This window comes from Labrus mixtus, chromosome 7, assembly GCF_963584025.1.
Source record: "Labrus mixtus chromosome 7, fLabMix1.1, whole genome shotgun sequence".
In the NCBI taxonomy this organism is placed as follows: Eukaryota; Metazoa; Chordata; class Actinopteri; order Labriformes; family Labridae; genus Labrus; species Labrus mixtus.
The window spans coordinates 22166471-22190742 of NC_083618.1; the positions used below are offsets into that span (position 1 = coordinate 22166471).

Here is a 24272-nt window from a genome sequence, read left to right on the forward strand (position 1 = left end):
ATTCATGAGTCTGTTCCAATCTATAAAAAACACAAACACTCGGCGTGGAGCCCCCTCGTTCTGATTCGTCTAAATTAATATGCAAATTTGCAAATGTGGTTATAAGTGACAGAGAACATTCATGATTATCAATCTGAATATATTTCACACAGATTTATATTTGAATTCCTCTGTTTTCATTTTTACGTCACCAAGGTACCTAGTGGTTATTTTGCCCGCCCCACGTACAACGGCTAGAGTCCTTGTCGCAGCAACCTGCATGTCACCCCCCCCCTCTCCCAAGGCAAAACTGGCCCCAAAAAAATAACAAATAAAAAAGAAAAGGGACGATATTATTTGATAAGATGCTGAAACCTCTTTCCCAGAAAGCTCTGAACAGGAATATGGTCTCAGACCTCATCACCGCATGCAGCGGATCATGTCTGTGATAATATCAATAATAAGCAGAGTGAACGATGTCTGTGCGCAGACGACCTCCAGTGACAGCAGCCCTGCTGAACGTGACAGAGGACAGACGGACATCATGGAGGACAGAGCGTGTGTTTTGTTTTCCAGGCAGCTGCAGTCCGCTCTCTTTGAAGCTCAAGATCAAAACACGACTTCTGCCCTGATAACCTCGACCCCCCCCCCCCTTTCCCCCATTCTCAACCATATTCACACACAGAGCCCCGACTGAACTGTTACACAATTCAGTCGCCAAACACTCCAACAAGCAGTTTGCTTCTTATGAATAATATTATTCAGCCAGCGTCTCTATACTTACATTAATTAAAAATCAGAGCTTGTTTACATATTTACAAGGTTCTTACAGCTGAATAATGTGGCTTTTCCTCTGCATAATATTACACCATTTGCAGATGATTTTTAACCTTGGAAATATGCGCCTTAATGCAACATGTTTTTGTCATAATAAGAAAAAGATGTTGATTATTATAATTCGATTGTTATTGGCCGACGAAGGATACTGAAGAGTTTTCGGTCCTTGGATTCAGACCTCATGCGACTCAGCTGCTGTTTGTGGCAGCGCAGGCTCCAGGGGTTGTAGCTGATCTTCTCTGAACTCAAACCGCTGTTCCAGTCCAACATCTGGAAGGGAACGTCCGAGTGGATCTTTGGGTCGAGCCGCGGACTCTTCAGCTCTGCCAGGCTGCAGGGAGGAGGAGAGAGGAGGAGCAATGTAGTGCGGCTCAAATCTTTTTTCACCATTGTGTAAGTTTGAACAGTGATCTCATATTGGAGTTTAAGTTAAAAACACGTTATGTTTTAAAGTTAACTGTTCACATATTTGAGTTCACACAGTTATACAGACACAGTCTGTATTTTTAAGAATAGACTTAAAACTTTCCTTTTTGATAAATCTTATAGTTAGGGCTGGTGCAGACCAGCTCTTAGTTATGCTGCTATAGGCTTAGACTACCGGGGGAACTGGCACCTTGAGCTCCTCTCTCTCTCTCTCTCTCTCTCTCTCTCTCTCTCTCTCTCTCTCTCTCCTCTCTCTCTCTCTCTCTCTCTCTCTCTCTCTCTCTCTCTCTCTCTCTCTCTCTCTTCTCTCTCTCTCTCTCTCTCTCTCTCTCTCTCTCTCTCTCTCTCTCTCTCTCTCTCTCTCTCTCTCTCTCTCTCTCTCTCTCTCTCTCTCTCTCTCTCTCTCTCTCTCTCTCTCTCTCTCTCTCTCTCTCTCTCTCTCTCTCTCTCTCTCTCTGCATATACAGTACATCATATTACTGCATGTATCTATCTATAAATCTCAGTCACTAACCACCTACTTTCCTGGGAGCTCTTGAGCTCTCCTAGGCTCCTCAAGATCGTCGGTTAACGGCTTGCCAGAACAACCCCCACCCCACCACTACCCCCTCCCCACCGGATCGTGGGTTGGCGGCCTGCCAGAACAACCCCCCCACACCCCCTCCCCTCCCCACCGGATTGCTGATGGACGGTCTACCTCCCCCCACCCCCTTGCTCTCTATCCCTCTTCCTGCATCTTATCCCATCTCTCCCCCTATCCCTTTCCAAGCCCAGCGCAGTCTAGGCCTGTGAAGACTGTTCGTCATGAGCCGGGGATCCGGCCGAAGATTTCTGCCTTTTAATAAGACAGTTTTTTCTTACCACTGTAACTTTTGCTGCTTTGCTAAAGTGCTCATGATGGATAGGCCGGATCTTTGCAACATAGCAATAAGTAAGGTCTTTTACCTGCTTTTTGTAACATAACAATGAGTAAGGTCTTCTTACCTGCTCTTTTGTAATGTTAACAGACAATGAGTAAGGTATTTCACCTGCTTCTTGTAAAGTGTCTCGAGATAACACTTGTTATGAGTTGACGCTATACAAATAAAAGTTGATTGATTGAAGTTGATTATGATTTGTGTTTTTAAATGTTGGAATTTCTTTCTGCATCATCTAGAAACATGACTCTACCTCTGTGGTTTTCCTAGCCTCTGATTGGTTGGTTCAGTGATGTAGAGTAAAAAGGAAACGCCTGCATTACTGCTGACACTGAGCCGATCCGCCTGTCAATCTCAGGGTATAATATAAAACCATCTATGAAAAATCAGCGTCTGGCTGACTCTCATTGGAAGTATTCAGGTAACTACAGACACTACAGATGAGAAATAGAGGACACTACAAATCCCATCATGCCCGGGAGCAATACATCCGATCTAAAGTAATTATTCTCATCATGATTTAATTGGTCGTCTGAGTCTAATGTGATGTCCTCTAAGCTCAATATCTTCACCTTGAGAAGCTGCAGCCAAATATTTGGGGAATTATTTCATTGTTTATCGTCCAAATGAAAAAGATGATTAATATTCAGTCACCAACGAGTCCTCTAAAAAACTCTTAACACTAAATGAACTTACTTATCAGAAGCGTCGTTGTCGTGCACCTCCCTCCTGTCGCTCCGCTCGTCTTTGTGTTCAGAGGAGGAGGAGGAGCGATGGAGGCTTCTTCTGGAGTGTTTCCTCCTCGGCTGCTCCCTCTCTGGGGGGTCCCGCTCCTCGTGCTCCGGGGGCCCCCCCTCCATGTTGCTCTCCACGTAAGGGTACGCCACCAGGTTGATGTAGCCGTCCAAGTCACCCTCAAAACACACCAGCACCACACCTGCAGAACACAATAAAATACAGACAGGAAGTTTAAAATACTGGACATTAATTACAAACCAGCAATATACTTTAACATCATGTTTGTCATTCCTGAAGCTTAAAGAAAAAAAACACTCAGCAAAGGAGGAATTAACAAACATTTACAGCTTTCTGAAAATGTCTTCCTGTGTCGATTCAGTTTAAGAATATGCAACTTTTTGATCCAGTAGATGTAGCCCTTGAGCACCAGCATGAAACCATAACAACTAGCGCTGCAGTGTTGTGTTAGCATGCTAACGCTAGCGATCGTTTGCTTGCTCGTATCTTCACACTGCATGTAAAGATCAACAGGTGTAAGGTCAAAGATCATGTGGCAATAACAATCAACAACAGTGCAGTCCTAGCAGAGAGAGTACAGTAAGTCAAAGCTTGCAAAAAAAACTCAGCCATCATTATTTCTGCACCACTCCATCACTTAAAACCATACACGGGCTAATGGAGAATGTGAAGTTATAACACAACTTATGGTGAAGATTAAACACAGAAGTATAAATAAGACTTTAAGAAGACACTAGATCTCAACATAAGGACTTCTGGACTGAAGTGTTCCCCCCTTAAGATCAGACAAAGATGAAAAGAGGGAAGATTTTTAGGGTGCCTCCAGAGGTGAAGCCCTTTTGGAGGCTCAAGGATGAAGGATGAATAACACCTCACTGATACACTTAAAGTTGTATTTTACTGTCGTCTGTGTGTTTATGAAGATCTCATAAATGTTCCGGAAATTCAATTGTGGAACTGTTAATGGATTAAATGCCCGGACAGGAATGTCTGGCAATGTTTTATTTAAACATTAAGCGAGTTATTTTTAGAACACCTCTTTCCTGCTGAGTAAGACGCTGAACATCCTCCCTGTTGGTCCAAATTGAATTTTGACGTCAGTGGTGGGAAACCTTCTCCAGAGATAAGAGTCCAAAAACTGAAGAGTCAGGTCCTCTGCTGGACTTCTTCACAACCTCCACACCAACAACTTAAGGAGAAATCCGATCTGCTGACGTCAAACTGTTTCCAGATGAAACGACCTTGACAGAATCAGAAAGTCGTCGCTGGGCAGCTGTCTGTCAGTCTGCTGTTATTTAATCAGCAGAACAATGGTAGTGGGCAGAAATCCAGGGCTAAATATAGACTCCTTTTGGACTCCTGTTGTCATGGTACTGGGACCCACAACAAAGGCAGGTTGGACTGGGGGGGGGCGGTGCCTGCAGGTCAGTGTGCAGGGAAAATATAAACCTTGTGTAGAGACCCTCAGAGGTCAGTGAGACAGAGAGCTGAAGGATGAAAGTGCAGGGACTGTAAATTTATGCTTCTGACGTCTGAAACAGATTTAGCTTTCTTTAAGAATCGGTTGATACATTACAAGAAAATCATTTTTTATTTTCTGCCATTTTTCCTGTAAGAATCGCGATCAATCAAAGTTATTGATTTCACAGGAAGTAGGACTAACAGGCTCTCCATGACGATGGCAGCATGCTGATGTTTAGCAGGTCTAGCATTAATCATGTGCACAACCCTTAATTCATGCTTTATCATTTATTCAACAACTCTGCTTTTATAGAGGCAGAGTGCAATTATCAATCAATAGTCAGGCGAACTTGATGTCAGCATTAAAACTGATCTGAAACAACGAATCAACATCGGATACTGACATCGGTTCATGCCGCCAAGATGTGCTGATGTTTGTAAACAGAGCTGATATTGGCCAATGCATCGGTGCATCCCTAGTTGGTAATCAGTTTCTCTTGCTGGTAGACATACTGTAGGGAAGAACACAGACTTTTTGAATGGGTGTGTATGTGACCTCTGGGGCTTCTGCAGCCGGCCTCAAGTGGTCACTTGAGGAACTGCAGTTTTTGTGCAATTTTGCGTTGGCTTAATTTCTCCACACCAGAGGTTGCCGCTTGATTACCAACACAGATGACTTGCTCAATCTCAAGTTTGTTTTTTAAAGAAGTGGAAAAACACACAAAAGCCAAAAGTACGTTACATCAGCATATGAATGACTGCTCTTGATTCTTACGACTCAATACATTTTTGTCCATTAGTATCCTCAAGAGCACTTTGACAAATGAGAGTTTGTCAAAGTTTTCTCATGTGACTCGACTTCTTACTTTTAACAGTTTTAGAATCAATGCTTCGTGTTGAACTGGGTCACAGCTCATGGCTCGAGGTGAAATATTTGTGTTTGGAGACATTTCACAAACTGTAAAGGCTTGAAAGTAATGCATTGTAATGAAAAACTGTCTGCCCTGTAAGTGCTTCAGAGTCAGGACCCTGCTGTTGGCTCACTAGTTGTTACTTAAAAGCAATCTCTAATGGAACAGAGCCATCTTTAGCGTCACACCTGCTCCATCCACCTTCATAATGTCTGTTAATCTCCACATCAAAACATTCCTAACCCCCCCCCCCCCCCCCCCCCCCCCCCAAAAAAAAAAACAACCCCTGTCACTGTCACCTTTCTTATATAATTTTCTAAAATGATAAATAGGTCACACTCGTGCAGGAGAGGAGTATGCGTGTGTGTTTGAACGCTGCTGTCAAAGTGTGTTTGGCTCTGTTACTACAGCAAGAGCCGGTGGAAGCAGCTTCAGTGTCGTCTGATGGAGAGCAGAGCGGCTACACCAGTAAACATCCGCACATCCGTCCCTCTGCTGCGTCTGTCCGTCTGCCTGTTTCTCCACCCGCCACCCAACCCGGAGGTGCAAAACTATTTAGAGCACCGGAGGAGGCCGGGGGGCAAAGAGATTTGAGATCTTTTTAATGCAACAGATGTCTAGGAGGGTCATAAAAACTGATTTAATTATAAACGTCCTCCAATAACAAACAAAAAAATCTGATTACTTTTGAATACAGGGAATCTATCGGTACAGACCGGCTCACTGCAGAGTGGATTTAAACACACACACACACACACTGTCTCTCATATTGTTGAACTATTTTATGTTTAAATTAGCATTAGCAATAAATTAGCAGTGCATGTAATACTGCACTGAATGTTTAGGCCACAAACCACACATGCACACTTTGGATGTGTTGGAGCTTTACAAGTCGAGCTCAGTTAGAACATTTTATTGGACCACTGTCCTCGTCCCAGCAGAGAGGCACAGAGGGAGAATCGATTCATTGACGGATGTATGTCTGACTCTGCCACTGTAGGTGGCGATATGCCTCCCTTTCAGCCGGTTACTGCCGGACCTTCTTCGTGTTGACATGTTATGTCACTAACTGGTTGAACATAGACAGCTTTACAGCTCTGAACATTTCTGCTGACACAACACAACACGGTGTCTCCTCAAATGTCCAAAAACACGTGTGGGCCCTGGAGGCCTAGATGTCAGTGTGCATGGTGCCCCATGGACAGAGGCTGCTGTAGTCGGAGCGGGCAACCCGGGTTTGAATACGACCGGTGGCTGCTCTCCCGCATGTCATTTCTCACTTACTCTCTTTCCCTGATTTCTTTATATATATATATATATATATATATTTATTTATTGCTTTTATAAACATAGAAAATACAGACTAAACAAAAAACAGCAGAAATAAAAATAAAAACCCCACCCCCCCTCCCAAAAGGAAAATAAACTAAAAGAACAGAAAAAAGAGCACGTCTTTTGCAATAGCAGCCATGATCACATTAAGACCTTATCTTAAGCAGTTCCTATTAAGAAAAAAAAAACAAAAAACTGATTTCTTACTCTATCCACCGTCCTGTCTCTCTGATAAAGTAAACAAAAGTCATAAAGTAACACAACCTCAGGATCGTTATGTATCATGTGAGCCACATGTGCAGAGGGTCAAAGTGTTCACCGTCCTCTCAGCACTTTGTAACAATTCACTGAAGAGAATCCACAGATAATCGCAGCTCTCCTCCACGGCTGAGCGCACATCAAACATCTGAGAGTTTCCTGTGACTGACCTTTATACTCTGGAGTGAACTCTTTCATTTCTGGAGGCAGAGATTCGTAGAAGCGCTGCTCTCTGCTGATCAGAGGCTTACACACCGTGTGGTCATCGTAACGCATCATACTGGTGTGACCCCCCACCTACAAACAAAACAACACACAAATGTGAAAACAGTTATCACATATATGTTACACTTATGACATCAAATCATTGCTCTCTCTGTACCCACCTGGTGGATGAAGGGCTCCAGTGGAACGCCTCCTGCTCGTGATCGAAGTATAGCCCCTCCCCCCGGCCCCGCCCCCTGTAGCTTGCTGTCCATGTTGTTGCTGTGAGGGAGGCACATGGCTCCTGGCGGACGCACCGCGACTCCTCCTGGAGACGGGAGAGGGATTTATTGACTGGTGACAGGAAGATCTCCTTTTTTATTTCTCAATAAATCCAAACCACAGATGATTTTAGAGCATCGATTGTGAAAATCAGGACCGATAGCGACATCAGTGTTAAATATAACAACTCAGCTGATCTCCAGTTTCAGTTTTTCATTCCTCCGTAGTCTGTCTTTTCAATGAGCTATGAGATTGGATTTATTTAAATGATTAGTAGTCCTTCCTCTTACAATGTCACTGATCTTTCTCTGAGACAGTTTAACAGACGACATGTTCTTTCATGTTTAACCATGAAAACAAATCAAGAGTTTGTTCAAAGGTGGACTTCTTCTGTCCCATTTAAACTCTTTTCTGAATCAGCAGTTAGCTAAACTAGCTGGTCAGATTTAAACTGATGCGACACAACAGATTCACAATGCTCCTGACATCAGTGCACGCTCCCCTACTTTTTCGATGGTCCAATATTTGTCAACATGGCCAGTTTAGTCTGATACAGATGTTAAGCTGATGCATCCCTGCGCTGCATTCCTAGACTTGTTGACACATAATGTGAAAAGTTTCCAAAATGTTTCATGGTTTCTAAACATAAGAAGCTACACCAACTAAACAGTCTCTGGTAAATTTGCAGACGAATCATTTCGAGTGCAGGACAGATACTGCAGGTCCTTCCTTCCTGCTGCAGGGAGACTTTTCAACCTGCTCTTCCAGAAGAACATAAACAATAGATAAACATGAGCTCTAAGCTAACTGGTACAATGCATGAAATGCCAAAAACACACAAGCTTGAAACTTTCTTGTAAAACCCTCTGATACTGATGTGCAGTAATATGTTCAGCTATGTTGTGTTCAATGTGTGCCAGGGAGTTTTTTAAAAATAAGTTTTTGTCAGTGTCGAGTATTCAGTTTACAAGCTAATGACATTCATTTTGAGATATTGTTAAGAAATGTGAAGGTAAAGATGGCTGAGTGTGCACGGACAAAAACATCAAACCCTTCAAATCATCGTAGACACTTCCTGCCCTCTGTTGCTTCTCTGATCTCTGTACAGACATTCTCTCAGAGATTGCAGTCCATACTGTGCATTTAAAGGTCAGCAGGGTGCAACATCCTGTAACATATGCACCATGTAGCTGCTGTCGTTCAGTGTTGGAACGTTGCATTCAGAATGACACTATATTCATGAGACTGGTCATAATGAAGCTTTAGCTAACTTGTGCGTTTGAAGCCGGGGCAGCATTCGACAAACCAACAAGAGTAAGCAGGACTTTGAATGTTGTCCTTTGTTTGGTCTCTGTGGTTGCCATGGTGAGCCCCAGCCAACATCACATGTTTACAAACAACTCTTGGTTTTCTTTAAAGAGAGGAAGTGACTTTTGATTTATTCTTCTCTTTTTGGTCCAAATAAAGAATTCAAAGAGCTCGCTCAGGCTGAGTGATCTGTGGGGTCTCCACTGCATTACATTGGGTCTCTCTCACCTTGGGCATGGGCTCTGTTGTGCAGTGACGGGGAGGGGGGGGCACAGGGCACCACGGGCTGCTGGGAGCGCACGCCGGCCCCGGGGGGAGGCGGCGCCAGACCGAAAAACCACCTCGCAAATCCTCCAATCAGAGTGCTCCAATCCACCGCCGGCAGCACGGAGACTGGTCAGGACAGGGGATGAGGGGATGAGGGGGTGGGGTATGGAGGTGGACGGAACGAGACGCAGGGTGTCAGTTCACCAGAGTCAACAGGTCACCACGTCCCTGAAGAGAGAGAGAGAGGAAACGTCAGCCTGTTAGTCAGAGCGAGAGATTTATTTATTCAGGACACAACTTAGAGAAAAACTTCAACTATGAGCTAAAGAACAGACACAGAGCTTAGAGGACGTGTGACCTGTTTGAAGATCCATATATAACATAAAGGGGTTTTCAAAATGTCAAAAAACAGGTCCTGATGCATGTAAACGTCTTTTTAAAAATTGGTTAAGATAAAAAAAGAAAAAAAGAGTAGAACAAATAAATATAAACCAGGGATAAAACAGACTTAATTTTAATACAGATCCAATATCTCTAAGTTGATGTACGAGTCAGTCCAGAAGCATTTCACACCGCGTTAGAAATCTTCCATTTGATAGTAAAAACATTTTCTCTCAGTCTTACTGTTTCTAAATATTGTTGGGTGGGTTCAGCCTCGTAACAACTGCCTTCTTACTTTTTAACATTAAAATCTTGAGTTAAATATTGTATTATTATCAATCCCACTACATTTATATCTATAGTTATTAAACTTCTTGATTTTTGGGGTTAGAAAAAAAGTGTATATTTAGGTTTTTATAACGTCTTGGTCTGAAACGTTTGTAGCATGCTGTGAGTGACACATAGCTACGATTGAAGCGAACATTAGTTTTGTGGAATAACTCCAATCACATGAAATTATTTGCATTTTGTCCGTTTCCAACAGTAAACAACATTGTCATGAATAAGAGAAGTGATCGAACAGAGTCTGCAGCAGGCGGCGCCGCGCTGTGTAAAAATAACACACACACACACTTTTCTGGGCATGTCGCCACAAACTGTTGACATCAAATGTTTCAGCACGTTGGCTTCGACACAGACACACAGACACACACACAGACACACACACACACACAGACACACACAGAGTGAATGCACACATTCAAATACACACATGTTTTGATTCTCTACATAGCTCAATGATGGAGGAAGTGCAGAGTCACCGGCAGCAGGGTCAGAAAACACGTCCCTCCTGTACGCTGTTTGTAGAGGCTTCAAAAGAGTCCTGCAAAGATTTAAAGTCCTCTAAACTTTCTCTGTACTCTGTGTGTCCTGCTCGAGGTTCTATTTACTTCCTGGAGCGCCTCGAAAACGTCTGTTTCAAACTAAGGTCCATGAGTCTGCGCTCGCTTTCACAGACGTCCTCCTGCTGATGATTTGAAAACATGATGAATATTCATGTTTTTTTTTTGTTTTTTTTAAACGTCCTCATTAATCAGGATGTTTTGTGATTCAGGATTTATTCTCTAACAATAATCATTCAGCAGCACACAGAATGAAATCAAAGCCCGGCTGTTATCGACCATAAAAACCACGAGGATGAATATTTAGCATTTGAAACAACGACTCAGGAGACAATTACAACGGCGGACAAACGGCAGATTGTTTCCCCAATTACCACATCAAACAGCTGATGAAGGTCCTGCACACATTTAATGAGGCTTGTTTCTACAAACTATGAATTTAACTAGGAGGTTTATTGTTACATGTAGGCAACAGAGAGGATGGGCCTGTCTTTAAAAATATCCCAATAATGATCTGATTCAATGCATTTCATTGAAATAATGACAGCCCCAGAACATACTAATGACAGGCACTCCATTCTCATAAAAACACCCACAGATCTCTTTTCATGGCACTTTAGTTAAACTCCTGCAGTTGTGGTTCTGACAGGTCTTGACTCTTGAGTCGTCTTTGTCCGAGACCAGAACGAGAATGCTGCAGATTTTAAGATCAGACTGAGATCTTCCACAAGCGACCTTGAGAATGGTCACAAGACCGAGATCAATTTCAAGCACTTTTTCACACATGCACTCCTGAAAATGTCAAGAAAATTCCATACAGGACAGGCTGCCGCCGAAATCTTCCCGAGTTGCTCTTTCTCACACACACACACACACACACACACACACACACACACACACACACACACACACACACACACACACACACACACACACACACACACACACACACACACACACACACACACACACACACACACACACACACACACACACACACACACACACACACACACACACACACACACACACACACACACACACACACACACACACACACACACACACACACACACACACACACACACACACACACACACACACACACACACACACACACACACACACACACACACACACACACACACACACACACACACACACACACACACACACACCTCACAGCAGAAGCAGGGCCATGACATGAAAGGATGGCGGACACAGCAACAGAGTCGGACGCTATGTTCACATCTTATTCCTTTTTATCAATGCAGTAAAAAGTATGAAGCAGCTTCTTTACGTGAATGACGGTCACACTGCACGCTCAACACTCACTAAAGACGTAACCATCCATTGGTCTGGATCAGGGATGGACAACTTTGGTCACAGCAAGGGCCACATTCATTTATCTCTGACTGCCAGGGGGCCAAATTGTAGAATACAAAAAAAAATTACAGACAATTATGTCTCAAATTTCACTCAACATATACCAGTGATCAAATATTATTATGGACATATTTCTGGTTTTCATGATTTCATGGCAGATTTTGTCATGTTTTCTTCATGTTTCCAATTAATTGATATGTAAAAATTGACCTGAGGGCCACGTTGAGGGTTGATGTGGGCCTGGATGGGCCTGGATCGATACATCGATTGGTTGACCAATGATCCAATCAAATCAACTGAAAGTCAAACCATGGTTCTAAATTGTCATCTTTATGGTACGCCTTTATTTTTGAAATCCCCCTGCGGGCCTGTGTGACAGTTTCTGCTCGATGTGCATCATGCCGAACTTTCAGACAAGCTAGATTTCAAACGTGCATACGACGTATCTATGCGTATAAGGTGTGTTGGGGATGCATGGTCTGTTAGTATGGATCATGGGAAATAAATCCCTTTTATACTTTTATAGAGGCTAATAAAAGCCTGTTGCTTTGTGATATTTCTTATGCATTTGGCTTAAGTATACAGGTGTCCACATTCCCTTATTTTCAATCTTCTACCTGCTGCTTCCCCCTCCTATCATAGCCGTTTATCCCACATTGCATCTAAAATCTTCCCCAACATGACTCATCATCGTCTGCCTGAAGACAAGGGAATAAAGACAGAGATAAGAGGGAAGGAATGGGGGAAATAAAGAAGGAGAGAAGATGACGTCAGGGCCTTTTTATGTGTGTGTGTGTGTGTGTGTGTGTGTGTGTGTGTGTGTGTGTGTGTGTGTGTGTGTGTGTGTGTGTGTGTGTCAGGCATGATGGTCAGTGTCAAGGCTGAAGTGAGGCATGACACTGTGATGATATCACCATGTGGGCCCAAAATAATGGACTCACATACGCAACAGCTCAGACATGCAGAGACATTTTTCAAACACTTCAGACTCCTTACAGGACAGAAGCTCTTTTTTTAATGTTAGAATCGGTTTAATGCAACATTTTAGTCAAAGGTAGGCCTTTACTTCTAAATAATATCATGCTAATAAAATGCAATAAGGTCTTTTAAAGGTCACATATTCTGCTAAATAAACTTCACAATGTTCATTTAACACTACTGTGTGTCTCTAGTCTGTCTACAAACCCCCCAATGATGAGAAAAGTCCATCCTCTCCGTCTTTTACCTGCTCCACTTTTCAGAAAATGTGTGCTCAAACAGGCCGTTTGGAGATGTTCCCTTCATGACATCACAAAGGGCAGTAACTCCTCCCCCAGGTGGGTGACATAACCACAGCTAGGTGTTTGTTCTGCCCTCTGAGTCTGCCTTCTCACCGTAAACAATAGGACATGGAGCGAGAAAGCTCGAGTACACCCAAGCCCTTCCAGAGAGGGGGCGTGGTCAGACACAGCTCATTTACATATTTAAAGGTACAGACACAGAAACAGCCTGTTCTGAGCAGGGCTGAAATAGAGGGGTTTATAGGTATGATCAAATACAGGATCAGAGTGGATCTAGAACTAGAAACTTCACACACATGTTTCGAGGAGCTCTGAGACTTATTTAAACTGGTTGAAGAGGAGGAGAATATGTGACCTTTAAATTAGAATCCTCAAGTTTACGTTCCTTGTCAGTGAAGTTTGTGCATACTTGTGGTGACAGCAGTTGTTTTTTACAAATTAAGTTACATGACTTGAAATTTACTCAAAGCTAACCCCGCTGGGTAAAGCTTTTGTTTGATGTGTTTAATCTGCAATAAAAAAAAGATGATGTTCCTCTCACATCATTTGGAGCGATTGAAATATTCTTCTTATGACTTAATCAAACCAAAAAAAGGTTTGAATTTTTCCTGACAGTTTGATTCCCTGCTCTGTTTCATTACCAACAAGCTAACACACGCCATTGATCAATCAACGACCTGCTGAGCTGAATCAGAAGGTGCGTCTCATCTTGTTATCATCCAGTTACTACATGACCTTTAAACGCTCTCCTCATTCATAAAATATTCAGCCCATGCATCGTGCTTTTGTGCCTCTGCTTCTTTTCCCTAAAGGTTAATAAGGCTGACATTATATATCTCCTCGAGGCGCAGGATATTTCAGGCTACACATCATGCTGAAATAAAATAAGAAACTTATGTCAGGCACCTAACACTTACTGACAACCTCCAACTTTTAACCTAAGGTAAGAAGTTTCATTATTGTATTGTTCTTGTAAAAAAAAAAAAAAACATGCTCACGTTCTCAGGCTCTGATCACGACTTTCTCACAGCACGCTGCACAAAACTTAACCACGACGGAAACTCAACATCTAACTGTCTCATCTCAAGTCATGATCAGAGCATGACCAAGCATGGGCCCCAGATGCAGGCTAGAGCACACACACACACGCACACACACACGCACACACACACACACGCACACACACGCACACACGCACACACGCACACACACAAAAAGTAAACAGTTTTCCCAATTTTCCCATGAGCAATGAATTCTAAAATTAGCAGCAAAAATCTGCTCTTTTCTGGGATCAGTGAAATCACCCCGATCACCAATGACTCCTCACATTTCACTGAACTCAACAACAACACACAGAAACCATTAAAATATGAACACACACTCACAGTCACACACACATACACTCTCTCTGAGTCGTCTGTACTCCAGATAAATAATAACATATAAACAATCACAAATTTAAACTTCATTTCCCTTTTGAATAAATCTTTCTTTGATCAAATTGCTCAAAGAACAGGTGACATGAGAGTGATTTATAAAAACAACAAACAAGTAGATTTAAAGTAACACACTTGTCTCCCCACTCATTTGATCAAACGGGGGATTAAGGTTAGGGATAAAGATAAAACAATAAAATTACATTAATCCACTCAAGACTTTGAAAACAGTACAGTGGATCTCTGCTTTCAGTTTTTATATGAAACACTTCAGTAAGTGTTTGTGACAGAGTCTAAAGTGATGCATTCAAGTGATGGATGATGTTCTGTAATGGCTGCAGAATTTTGGTTTTGTTGGGGACAAAAGAGATAAAGTAATTTGTAGGCTGTGTCAGGTTAAACTGGCACATCGACTGGAACAATGTGGAACCACAGCTAGCTCCGGCATGAGGATGTCGAGCTACAGGGAGGACTGAAGGCTGGTGGTGCTAGCGATGCTAACGTTAGCCACAGTCAGCAAACCAAACCCCCCAATTCTACCTGTTGTCTGAGTGTTTTCTTATCTTTAGACGAGTCGTTTAACCTGAGTTTAAACTTCTGTTAAACTGACTGAAACATCTCTAGATGTAATACTATTTATGTTATAAACCGCCCAACCTTAGAAGAGGTTTAATCAAACACCCAGACGTATTCACCAATAATGAAAAACAACCCTTGAGTGTAATCCTTGGTCTAGATGTGTTCACTTCACACAGAGGTATCAGGCTATTCATTGAACAGCTGGAGTCTGTGTAGTGGTCCTGTGTCTGTTAAGAGGATCTCTATGTGTGCATTCCTAGCACACAGACAACAGGTGTGTGTGAGTGTGTGTGTCCAGCGGGCAGCGTGCAGTGTGATGCAGAGAATAGGCTGCTGGAGGTCAAAGTCAAGGACAACTCGCCCCCCCTTGGTCTCTCCTACACACACTCTCCTCCTCCTCCTCCTCCTGTTTGCTTCATCCCTCTCCCAAATCTCCTCTCCAGCCACCCCCTCTGTTTATCTCGTCTGTTCAATCCCTGTGTCTCCCAGAGTGTGGCATTACTGAAGATGCAGACAATACTTCAGAACTGACTCTGAATATTCAGCCTGCCCAAATTCAAAGTAAACACGCGACCTCTGCATCGGACCAACGTGAACCCTTTGCTGCAATTGTTCAAAATGACTGTCGAGAGAAACGGTCACATGGATTGGGCTTTACGTCATGTCCACTTTGTGCTAAAGCACGAGCAACCGTACCGTTCCAAAGCCCGCCTCTTCCAACTGTGCCAGGGCCAAAGAAGTGTACCACGCTTTAGGTATGGAAGCACTCACACTAGTCAAACTGGACGTTGGGGGTCAAACGTGCTTGGCGGGGCACAGTATAAATGCCGTAACCAAGCTCCTCAGTCATTACTTCTTTGTGCATTCATTGTGATGGTGTCCCAACATGGTGTTACTGAGGCAAGACCAGCAGCAGGAGCTCCAGATATACACACACACACTCAATCTGCACACACACACACAGCAATGCTCTCCCTGCTGGCTCCACCCATCCCGTCTCACCCCTGTAACCCCTCTGTTACTGAAATACAGATTGAAGGAGAGACGTCACAGGGATGTCAATAACGGGCAGTCTGAATAAGGCTGAGGTCACAAACTTTAACCAAGCTAATTTCCACATAGTCCATCAGTGCTGTGTTTTATTTTGAAATTGACCCGGATGCTCTGTGCGTTTCTTTGTCTGACTTCCGGGCCGTTCTATTCTGTCCAGCTTGATGCGTGCTTGCAGTGAGCACCGTCTGAAATAAGACTTGCAGCGTATTTGAAGCAGAGCAGAGCGTAGTGACAGTACGCTCCGGAGACGGACTGCGGCGCTCGCTGTGGAAAGAGGAGCACTGACTAGATTAGATTGGCAGCGAACGGCAGCACAGTGCGCAGCGAACTGACGGACTGCGGCGTGCACAGGAAGATGTGGAAATTGGCAGTAAGACAGAAGATGGTTTGTTAGTGTCTTGTGTGAACACTAAATCTGAGAAAACTTTAGGAGTAACTTGAGTTCAGAGCGTCATTGCTGCATCACAGCTGCTGCAGTCTACCGTCCGACCATCAGGATGTGACGTCATTGTTCTTTAAGTGCAGGAACTCTTCGTCCAAAAAGCCAACCAGACAAACAAACAACCCGATCTAGCTCTCTCTCTCTCTCTAATCAGCTCCCTGTGTCCTGCCAGGTGTGGTAAATGACCCGAGCAGCCAGCCAATCAGCTAAGAGGATCTGTGTGGGCATAGCTTACATCATCGGCCATCACTGGGACAAAGCTGTGGGATCACAGCAGCTCTACAACATCTTCAGACTGATTAAGCTGCTATTTCTGACTGAAGGACTCTGTGTGTGTGTGTGTGTGTGTGTGTGTGTGTGTGTGTGTGTGTGTGTGTGTGTGTGTGTGTGTGTGTGTGTGTGTGTGTGTGTGTGTGTGTGTGTGTGTGTGTGTGTGTGTGTGTGTGTGTGTGTGAGGGAATCCTGCTGTCCTTCAGTAAATCAGAGTAGAGGTGTGTTCTGTAGTTTAGTAGTAAGAGAAACTTGGCGCTGATTTAGAGTGACCGAGGACTTGAAGCAGCACCTGGATCATTTCAGCCAGGTAGAGCTGGATAGGTGAGGCCAGTCCTGCTTTGCATATTATTTGCCGACATTCATCGGTGTCTTTGGTAGATATCTCAGACTCTATGACATCAGAGTATTAGCGCTGCAAGATTATGGCAAATTACAATCATGATTATTGATTATGATGTCATCACGATTATTCAACATGAGTACGCCTTTACAACATCTGCATCACAGCTGCTTTTATCAAATTGAAACAATCTGAATTAAAAACAAGCAATACATGAAAATAAATAAGTTAAAAAAAAATCTATAAATATATAAAAAATTATCCATCCATCCAGTATCTTTAACGCTTTTCCCGTTCAGGGTCGCTGGAGCTGATCCCAGCTGTCATTGGGCGATAGGCGGGGTTACACCCTGGACTGTTCAACAGCCAATCACAGGGCATAAAAAATTATAATGAATTAACTGTTTTTGAGGAAGTGGTGATATTGAGCCTTCAGATCTTCAGCCATCTTTTTAACCAGAAAGAGAGAGCACTGCTCAAACAGCACAAATACATTGTTGGCAACATTTCTGTACAGAAACATTGACTATTTATCTGTGCAATTTAGTCTGAATCCAGCAGTTTACTCACAATTTTTGGTAATCAAAAAGAAGAAATTACCCAATATAGCGTGCCTAGGACTCAGTGTTTTTGTTACTCCTTTACTTCAAATTTAAAAGAAAGAGAATCGTGATCTTTATTCTCAGGGAGAAAAATTGTGATTCACATTTTGGCTAGAATTGTGCCGCCATAGTTCTGTCACATGTTTTATACATCTGAATTGGGTTGCGATTTTCCCTGGAAACAGATATCCGTAGTGTTTTATTTTTACTTGCATTGTATCAAAGTATAAATTTGCGTTCGCTATGACTTGTAAAATACACTGAAATATTCAAACGAGGAGTCTCTGGTTCAGCACAGACTCAAACTGAGAGGCTGCTGCTACCTGAATGTTTTGTCCACATGCTGCTCAAGACAATTAGCGTTGTAGCTTAGTGAATCTGAACTCCGTGTTAACCCCAGTGTCTGAGCTCAGAGTCACTTAGACGTACTAATACACACAAATAGCTTCTCATTCACACACACACACTGAGTCACTGAGTGTGTTGGGGGGGGGGAGTTGGTAAACACAGGATCTGATTGACCGTGAAACCTATCCCCCAAAAGAGCCGCTACACTTAATCAACCTTCTACAAAAGTGTGACTCTTTCACTTCTTTTGTCTTTAAGGATTGCTGTTTTTCACTAACGATATTCATTTTTTGGTATCGGGGGGGGGGGGGGTCCTGCAGAGACCCCGTCCTCGTGAACATGATTATCATGTTTTCGTTTGCTTTGGTTGAGTGATGTTTCGAGGCAGGAGCTGGTGTGTTTCCTCTAGCCAATGGCGGCGTGTGCAGGAGAGTTTAGGAGTGGATACAACTCAGCGACTGGACGTGATTCAAACCAGCAAATATGACAGACGTGTACGTAGCGGCAAAGTAGAGAAAATATACTCAAAATGAGGTGAAACGCCGAGCAGATGAAGCGGAGCGGACCTTGTGGAGTTGGTCTGCTTTCTGTTAAACAGGCAGGTGCTAAACTCTGGTGGTTAGCTTGTGGTAGCATGCGGTGTAGCTATAAGCAGTAAACGTAAACACTACATCCTGCAGGGGCCTTCTGGGGCCGATGAGCCCAGCAGGGGGGGGGGGGGGGGGGGGGGGCAAGTTTGAATGCTGTGTTTACAAGCTGCAACAAACATTTCTACTGACTCTACCTTTAAAAAAAACACGGTGAAGCAGGGTCTGATGTGGACTTTTTCCTCACCTGGTCCCCAAACATTTATACCACCCACTCAGTGTTGATGAGGAAAGTGATGGGTTCAACAGGTGTGGCTGTTTTAAAATACTTTCTGGATGAAATAATCCAATTCAAAATCTGTTATCTGATGCAGTTCCAGACTTCATTGTTTTGTTCTGATTCAGTGTCCCGTTGATATTTAGCCTTGTCTATTGTCACCGTGTCAGAGTCACGGCTCAAGAGAAATGCCAGACTTCAAGACGTCATCGTTATCATCCCCATCATCATCTTCATCACGCCTTAAGTCAGCAGCTGTGTGCGTTATTGCTGAGTGGTTGCATTAGTGAAGTGTAGCAGAACCGTGCAAAATATTCATAAATAAGGGTCGGAGGTAGCTATACTGCTCACTCACACTCACACTCACACACACACACACACACACACACACACACACACACACACACACACACACACACACACACACACACACACACTCCTGAGATAATCACAAACTCACAGCTCACAAGAAAAAGATTTCAGACACGGGTTCAAGTGTGATGCCAGTTTTTTTTTTCCCCGGAAGATGAAGACAACAAGACAAAGTGATCGAGGAAATGAAGAAAAGAGAGATGGAGGGAAAGAGCAGGAGGAGGCAATAAAGTGGAATCAGACGGAAAGACGCGAGGAGGAAATGAAAAGAAAGAGAAAGGAAGTAAAGAAAGAAGCTATTGGAAGGTGGAGGAAGCGATTAAAAGTGTGACATTATGATAAGATCTGGTGAGCATGTGGACTGTGGAAAAAAAAAACGACCCGAATGGTAAATGCACGATCATAACAGCGGGCGATTTATTTACTGTTGTAGAATTAACGATTAATCGACATCTTCATGCAGCTCTAATGATTGTCAATAGGAAATGAAGAGAAGGAGGAGGAGAGGGATGGAGAGAGAGAGAGAGAGGAAGTCAGGGTAGAGATCTGTGTCTGTATCATGCAGCGCTGCGGGAGAGAGAACACGCCAAACACATCTGTCGCTCTCAAAATTCCCAAAAATACGAGAGGAAAAAACATGAAAACACATTCACAGCTGCTGCCCCAGTCCCCTGACAGAAGTCAACAGCTGCTGAGTGACACACACACGCACACGCACACGCACACACACACACACACACACACACACACACACACACACACACACACACACACACACACACACACACACACACACACACACACAATAACAATCCGTCCTATCAACAATCATCTGAGTGACACAATGGATCAGATGAGATCAAAACAACCACGGGGGTGACCAAACATGTCAAGCATCTCGGCTCCTTTCCCACCACAAATTCGAGACTGGGTTGTTACCAGGGCAACAAAAGCTCACGACATGTCAAATCAGCTGATGAGACATTGATGAGACACTCACACGCAAATCGAGTTCAGAGCATATAACTCCATCGATTTGTATTTTATATGAAAATTCAATGTTTTTGTGTTTCAAGAGTTTATGTCCTCAACGCTTCGGGGGCTGCTAGCCGAGCTGCCGCTAACGATGGCTCGGCTTGTTTCGTTCACAACGTCCAGCCTTCTGATGACTTAAATGACCCGGGTGTAATTCAAAAGTTTTAAAACAACAAAAATCTGGAAAGTTAAGGGGGCACCGATGGCCTAGCTGTTCGTGTGCGCGCCCAATGTACAGAGAGCGGGCTGTGGCTCCTTTAACGCATGTCGCTCCATATACACTCTCTCTCTCTCTCTCCGGTTTCTGACGCTGTCCCCTTTCAGACTCTACTCTGTCCTATGACTAAAACAAAGGCAAAAAAAGGAAAAAATAAATAAATTTCTAAAAAAGTAAATACATAAATCTGAAAAACTACAGTGACATTATTCAGGCTGGGGGATATTTCAGTTCTTAATCAATATATTTTCAAATAAGATATAGACTAACACAATATTGTTTATTAGTGGTTCTCAACTGATGGGTCAGGACCCAAAAATGGGTCACAGCTTTGTTTTTTTGGGGGGGGTCAAGAAGTCTACGCTTTTCAAACACGTTTGTTTTGTTTCTTTGTTCAGTCACATGTCCTGTACCGTCTGAGATGAACTATTCTTCATGAAATAAATCTGATTGGTTGAAAAATATCAGACATTTGGGTTGTTTTTTTTTTTTTATGAAAGAGTTGGTGGTGTGTTGAGAACCTCTAGTTTATACTGATATAGTTCATGTTGTGTTATACGTTTCATCTTTAGAGCCGCGTGTTAGCCTGTTTCTCGTCTCAGTCTGTCCCTCTTCAGCCGGCTCCGCCTCTCTTCCTCCCTCAGAGAAACTCTAAATAAACCCTGCGTGACAAACATCCCACAGCTGTGTGTATTTTGATATGCAGGAAAGGAACATTTTTTTTTTTTTTTTAATATTATTATTTTGTAATTTTGTGATCTCTATGTGGATTGTGCAGCTGGCTGTTAATAAACGTGTCTGTGTGACATTCGGTGGATTTGACTTCGAGCTGACGTTTTGTGTTTCTTTGCAGAAAATAATAAGGAGGAGATTTATGTTGTGTATCATCATTCAGCTAAAATATATCAGGATAGGATTTTTGTTCAATATCGACAAGCCTGAGACGTTACCCAGATGTTGTGAAAGGACTGTTTCATCACACAGTCATACTTTCAAGTAATAACTGCCACAGAATTTTCTTATTTTGCAATCTTGCAAATGGAGCTGCTTCGATATAATTCTCATCAACATGTGACAAGAAAATGTTTACACACATCATCACTGAAACAAGTCCAGAGATATTTCAGATGTCTCTTTCAGTCTAAACGAGTGTACAAGGAGAATGTATCCAAACAAACGTGATGATATGACATTTAGGGGGCATATTTCTCAAACCTGTGTGAGCATTATCTCCTGAAAAACAACTTCCTAATGTTCTGTTTTTAACTCTGTAAAGCACTTTGAATCAGAGGCGCTGCTTGTGGCCCCAGACCAGTAGGGGGCCCCTGAGGGCTCACAAACTTTAACCAAAGCAGTGGCCCAAAATGTGCAATGACAGTAGGACAACTCCCTAAATGGGCCCCATCTGAAATCACTCGCTCTCATAACCCTGCTAAGCGTTGCATGCATTATTGCCGTGAACACCAAAGTTTGTCAATGAAAGTCAACAAAGAAAAATTAAGAGGAATTATCTGAAACAGGAAAAAAGAGTACGAGGAGTAAGTGTCGGCTGGCAGACATGATGGTGATGAACACTGGTTGGAGGGCCCCCCAATTGACTTTAACATGGGGCCAAAACTGACTCTAGAATCACTACTTTATTTGAATTGCTTTCTGTATGAATGGTGCTGTGTAAATTAATTTGCCTTGCCCTTCAGAGTTGACACCAACATCTCTTTTACACAAGCACTCCGGAAAACGTCTTGAAAATTTCAGGATCATCTGCCACTGATATTTTCCAAATTAAATTTAAGAAAATAAACTAAATCTTAACAAGCAAACAAAGATACATAAAATAGGTGCCAAAATAATCCCCCAAAAGTCCGCTCAGAGTCGAGCTGGAGCATCGCCAATCTATTCACAATTTGCACAACACACATCAGGCCTGTTGATTTTTTAGGGACACTGTTTTTATACTATAGTGAGATCAATTTCTCTCAGTGAACAACACCCTATCATTCTGGTGAAAGGGTGGGGGTGGGGGTGGGGGTGGTGACATCTGATTTGAAAACCACCCTGAACAATGTGAGGAAAATCTGCTTTGAATTATTTTGTGCAATACATAAAACCACTAAAGTGCACATACAGTATACGCTGTAATTAATGTTGCCCTGTCTTCTCTGCTGATTTAAATCGACAAGGTAGTGCTAATCTTTTTTCCCCTCAACCGACCGTCTTTATCAATGCATTTTCATTCATTCATTACATTTAATTCTTCTCTCCTTCTTCAAGCAATCGACTGAACAAAGTCAAAGGTTTTTAGGATCTGAAAATAAAAGGCAAAAGCATCATGTAATAATCCTGTTGCTACAGTACTCATTGCTGTTTAAAGCAAGATGCTTTATTAACGTGGAAATTATTTTTTGATTTCTCTCCCAAACTTGTGAGGATAGAGATTTGGACTCGTCCCCTTCACATCCGCTGATGGTGAGAGAAACCAGGCAGACAGAGAGGAAGTAACCTTTTTCCAATGCCATTCTGATGTTGATAATATAATTATACAGACACTATCAATCACGAGGGAATAAAGCCGACTTCTATGGAAGACAGACAACACACTGCTGTGTATGTTAAGATACTGAGCATTGCATAGAGGCAAAAAAAACATATCATCACAACCTCCCAAAACGACACCAGCTTTTCCAGCTATGACAATTCTGAATCTGCAAAACCAGAGATGCACCAAGCTTACAAATACACACTGATATAAAGGCAATCTGTGTAAAGCAGCATTAAAAAAAAAAAAAAAAAGCAGAGGTGTGACAACATGGTCATCATTACACACAGTAAAGTTGACACTTACCTGAGACTGAAGCTAATTAATCTTAAATCCAAGCCACCGGACCTGCAGTATCAGCTTTTCGTGCAGTTACACCGATAACCTGTCACAGAGCATTGCACCAACCAATCTAATGGACACAAGGACCCACATCCTCTGTGGATCCATTATTATTATTATTATTTTTCACCACCGAGATAGCCTTCTTGGCTAATGAAACTTTCAGGGTACCCACCTCTTGAGGCTAATAAAAAAACAAAAACACCAGCTCATCTTCCTACGACAGCTTGGTCACAGTGTTAGTCAACGCTGCAACACAACACGTTTATAGACTCCTGGGGACCATGTTAGTTAGCGTTAGCTGTCAAGACTGGCCAGCTTTCTTGACCTTAGCCTGACAACACGCTAGCACGCTAAGTCAGCTGCATTCATCTTAAATCAGCCTCGAGTGAAAGTTAACCTCAGACTGCTTAATGACATTACGGTTCAAGAATCGCCGTAGATAAAGCTCCGTGATGGTAAACACAGACCGTTTGTTCGACGCTAACTGCAGTTTAATGCTAACGCTAGCTCCACAGCTAACATCACGGTGTGACGTTACGCAGTCTCTCTCTCTCTCTCTCTCTCACTCTCTCTCTCTCTCTGCCGAGCTGTCACAATAACAACATTTACCGTCAGGACTGCAGGGAGGACGCCGAGCTGGGATGGTGTGCGGGAGGTCACCGGTGGTTTTGTGCTTCACAGACCGGAGAGGTTCATGGATGTCGGGTCCCTGCTATTCAAACTCGTTAACGGCGGAAAAAAAAAAACATCCAGGAGGGCTAACGTCATTACAGAGAAGCTAACGCAGCCCGTTCGGCTTTCACAGACTCTATGGCGCCACCTACAGCGTAACACCGGTGTTATGTCGAGAAATGCGTCCCCTCTGAGAAGTGCACGCAAGTGTTTAAAAAACGATGTAAATCATATTTGTTGTGGCAGATCTGTGATGCCAAAGTATGTGAAA

At 43.0% G+C, this 24272-nt stretch overlaps 1 protein-coding gene across 1 annotated transcript in view; it reads right to left on the reverse strand.

Annotated features, from left to right (window-relative positions):
- The window catches only part of ip6k1 (inositol hexakisphosphate kinase 1), a 33529-nt gene extending 9480 nt beyond the window's left edge, over window positions 1-24049 (reverse strand). The window contains exons 1-6 of the mRNA XM_061041294.1: window positions 23939-24049; window positions 8900-9166; window positions 7264-7409; window positions 7048-7174; window positions 2856-3096; window positions 966-1147 (exon numbers count right to left, since the gene is read on the reverse strand). Of these exons, the coding sequence (XP_060897277.1) occupies window positions 966-1147; window positions 2856-3096; window positions 7048-7174; window positions 7264-7380 (667 nt within the window). The 5' untranslated portion in view covers window positions 7381-7409; window positions 8900-9166; window positions 23939-24049. The remainder of the gene's footprint in view (window positions 1-965; window positions 1148-2855; window positions 3097-7047; window positions 7175-7263; window positions 7410-8899; window positions 9167-23938) is intronic.
- Between the last annotated feature and the right edge of the window lie 223 nt (window positions 24050-24272).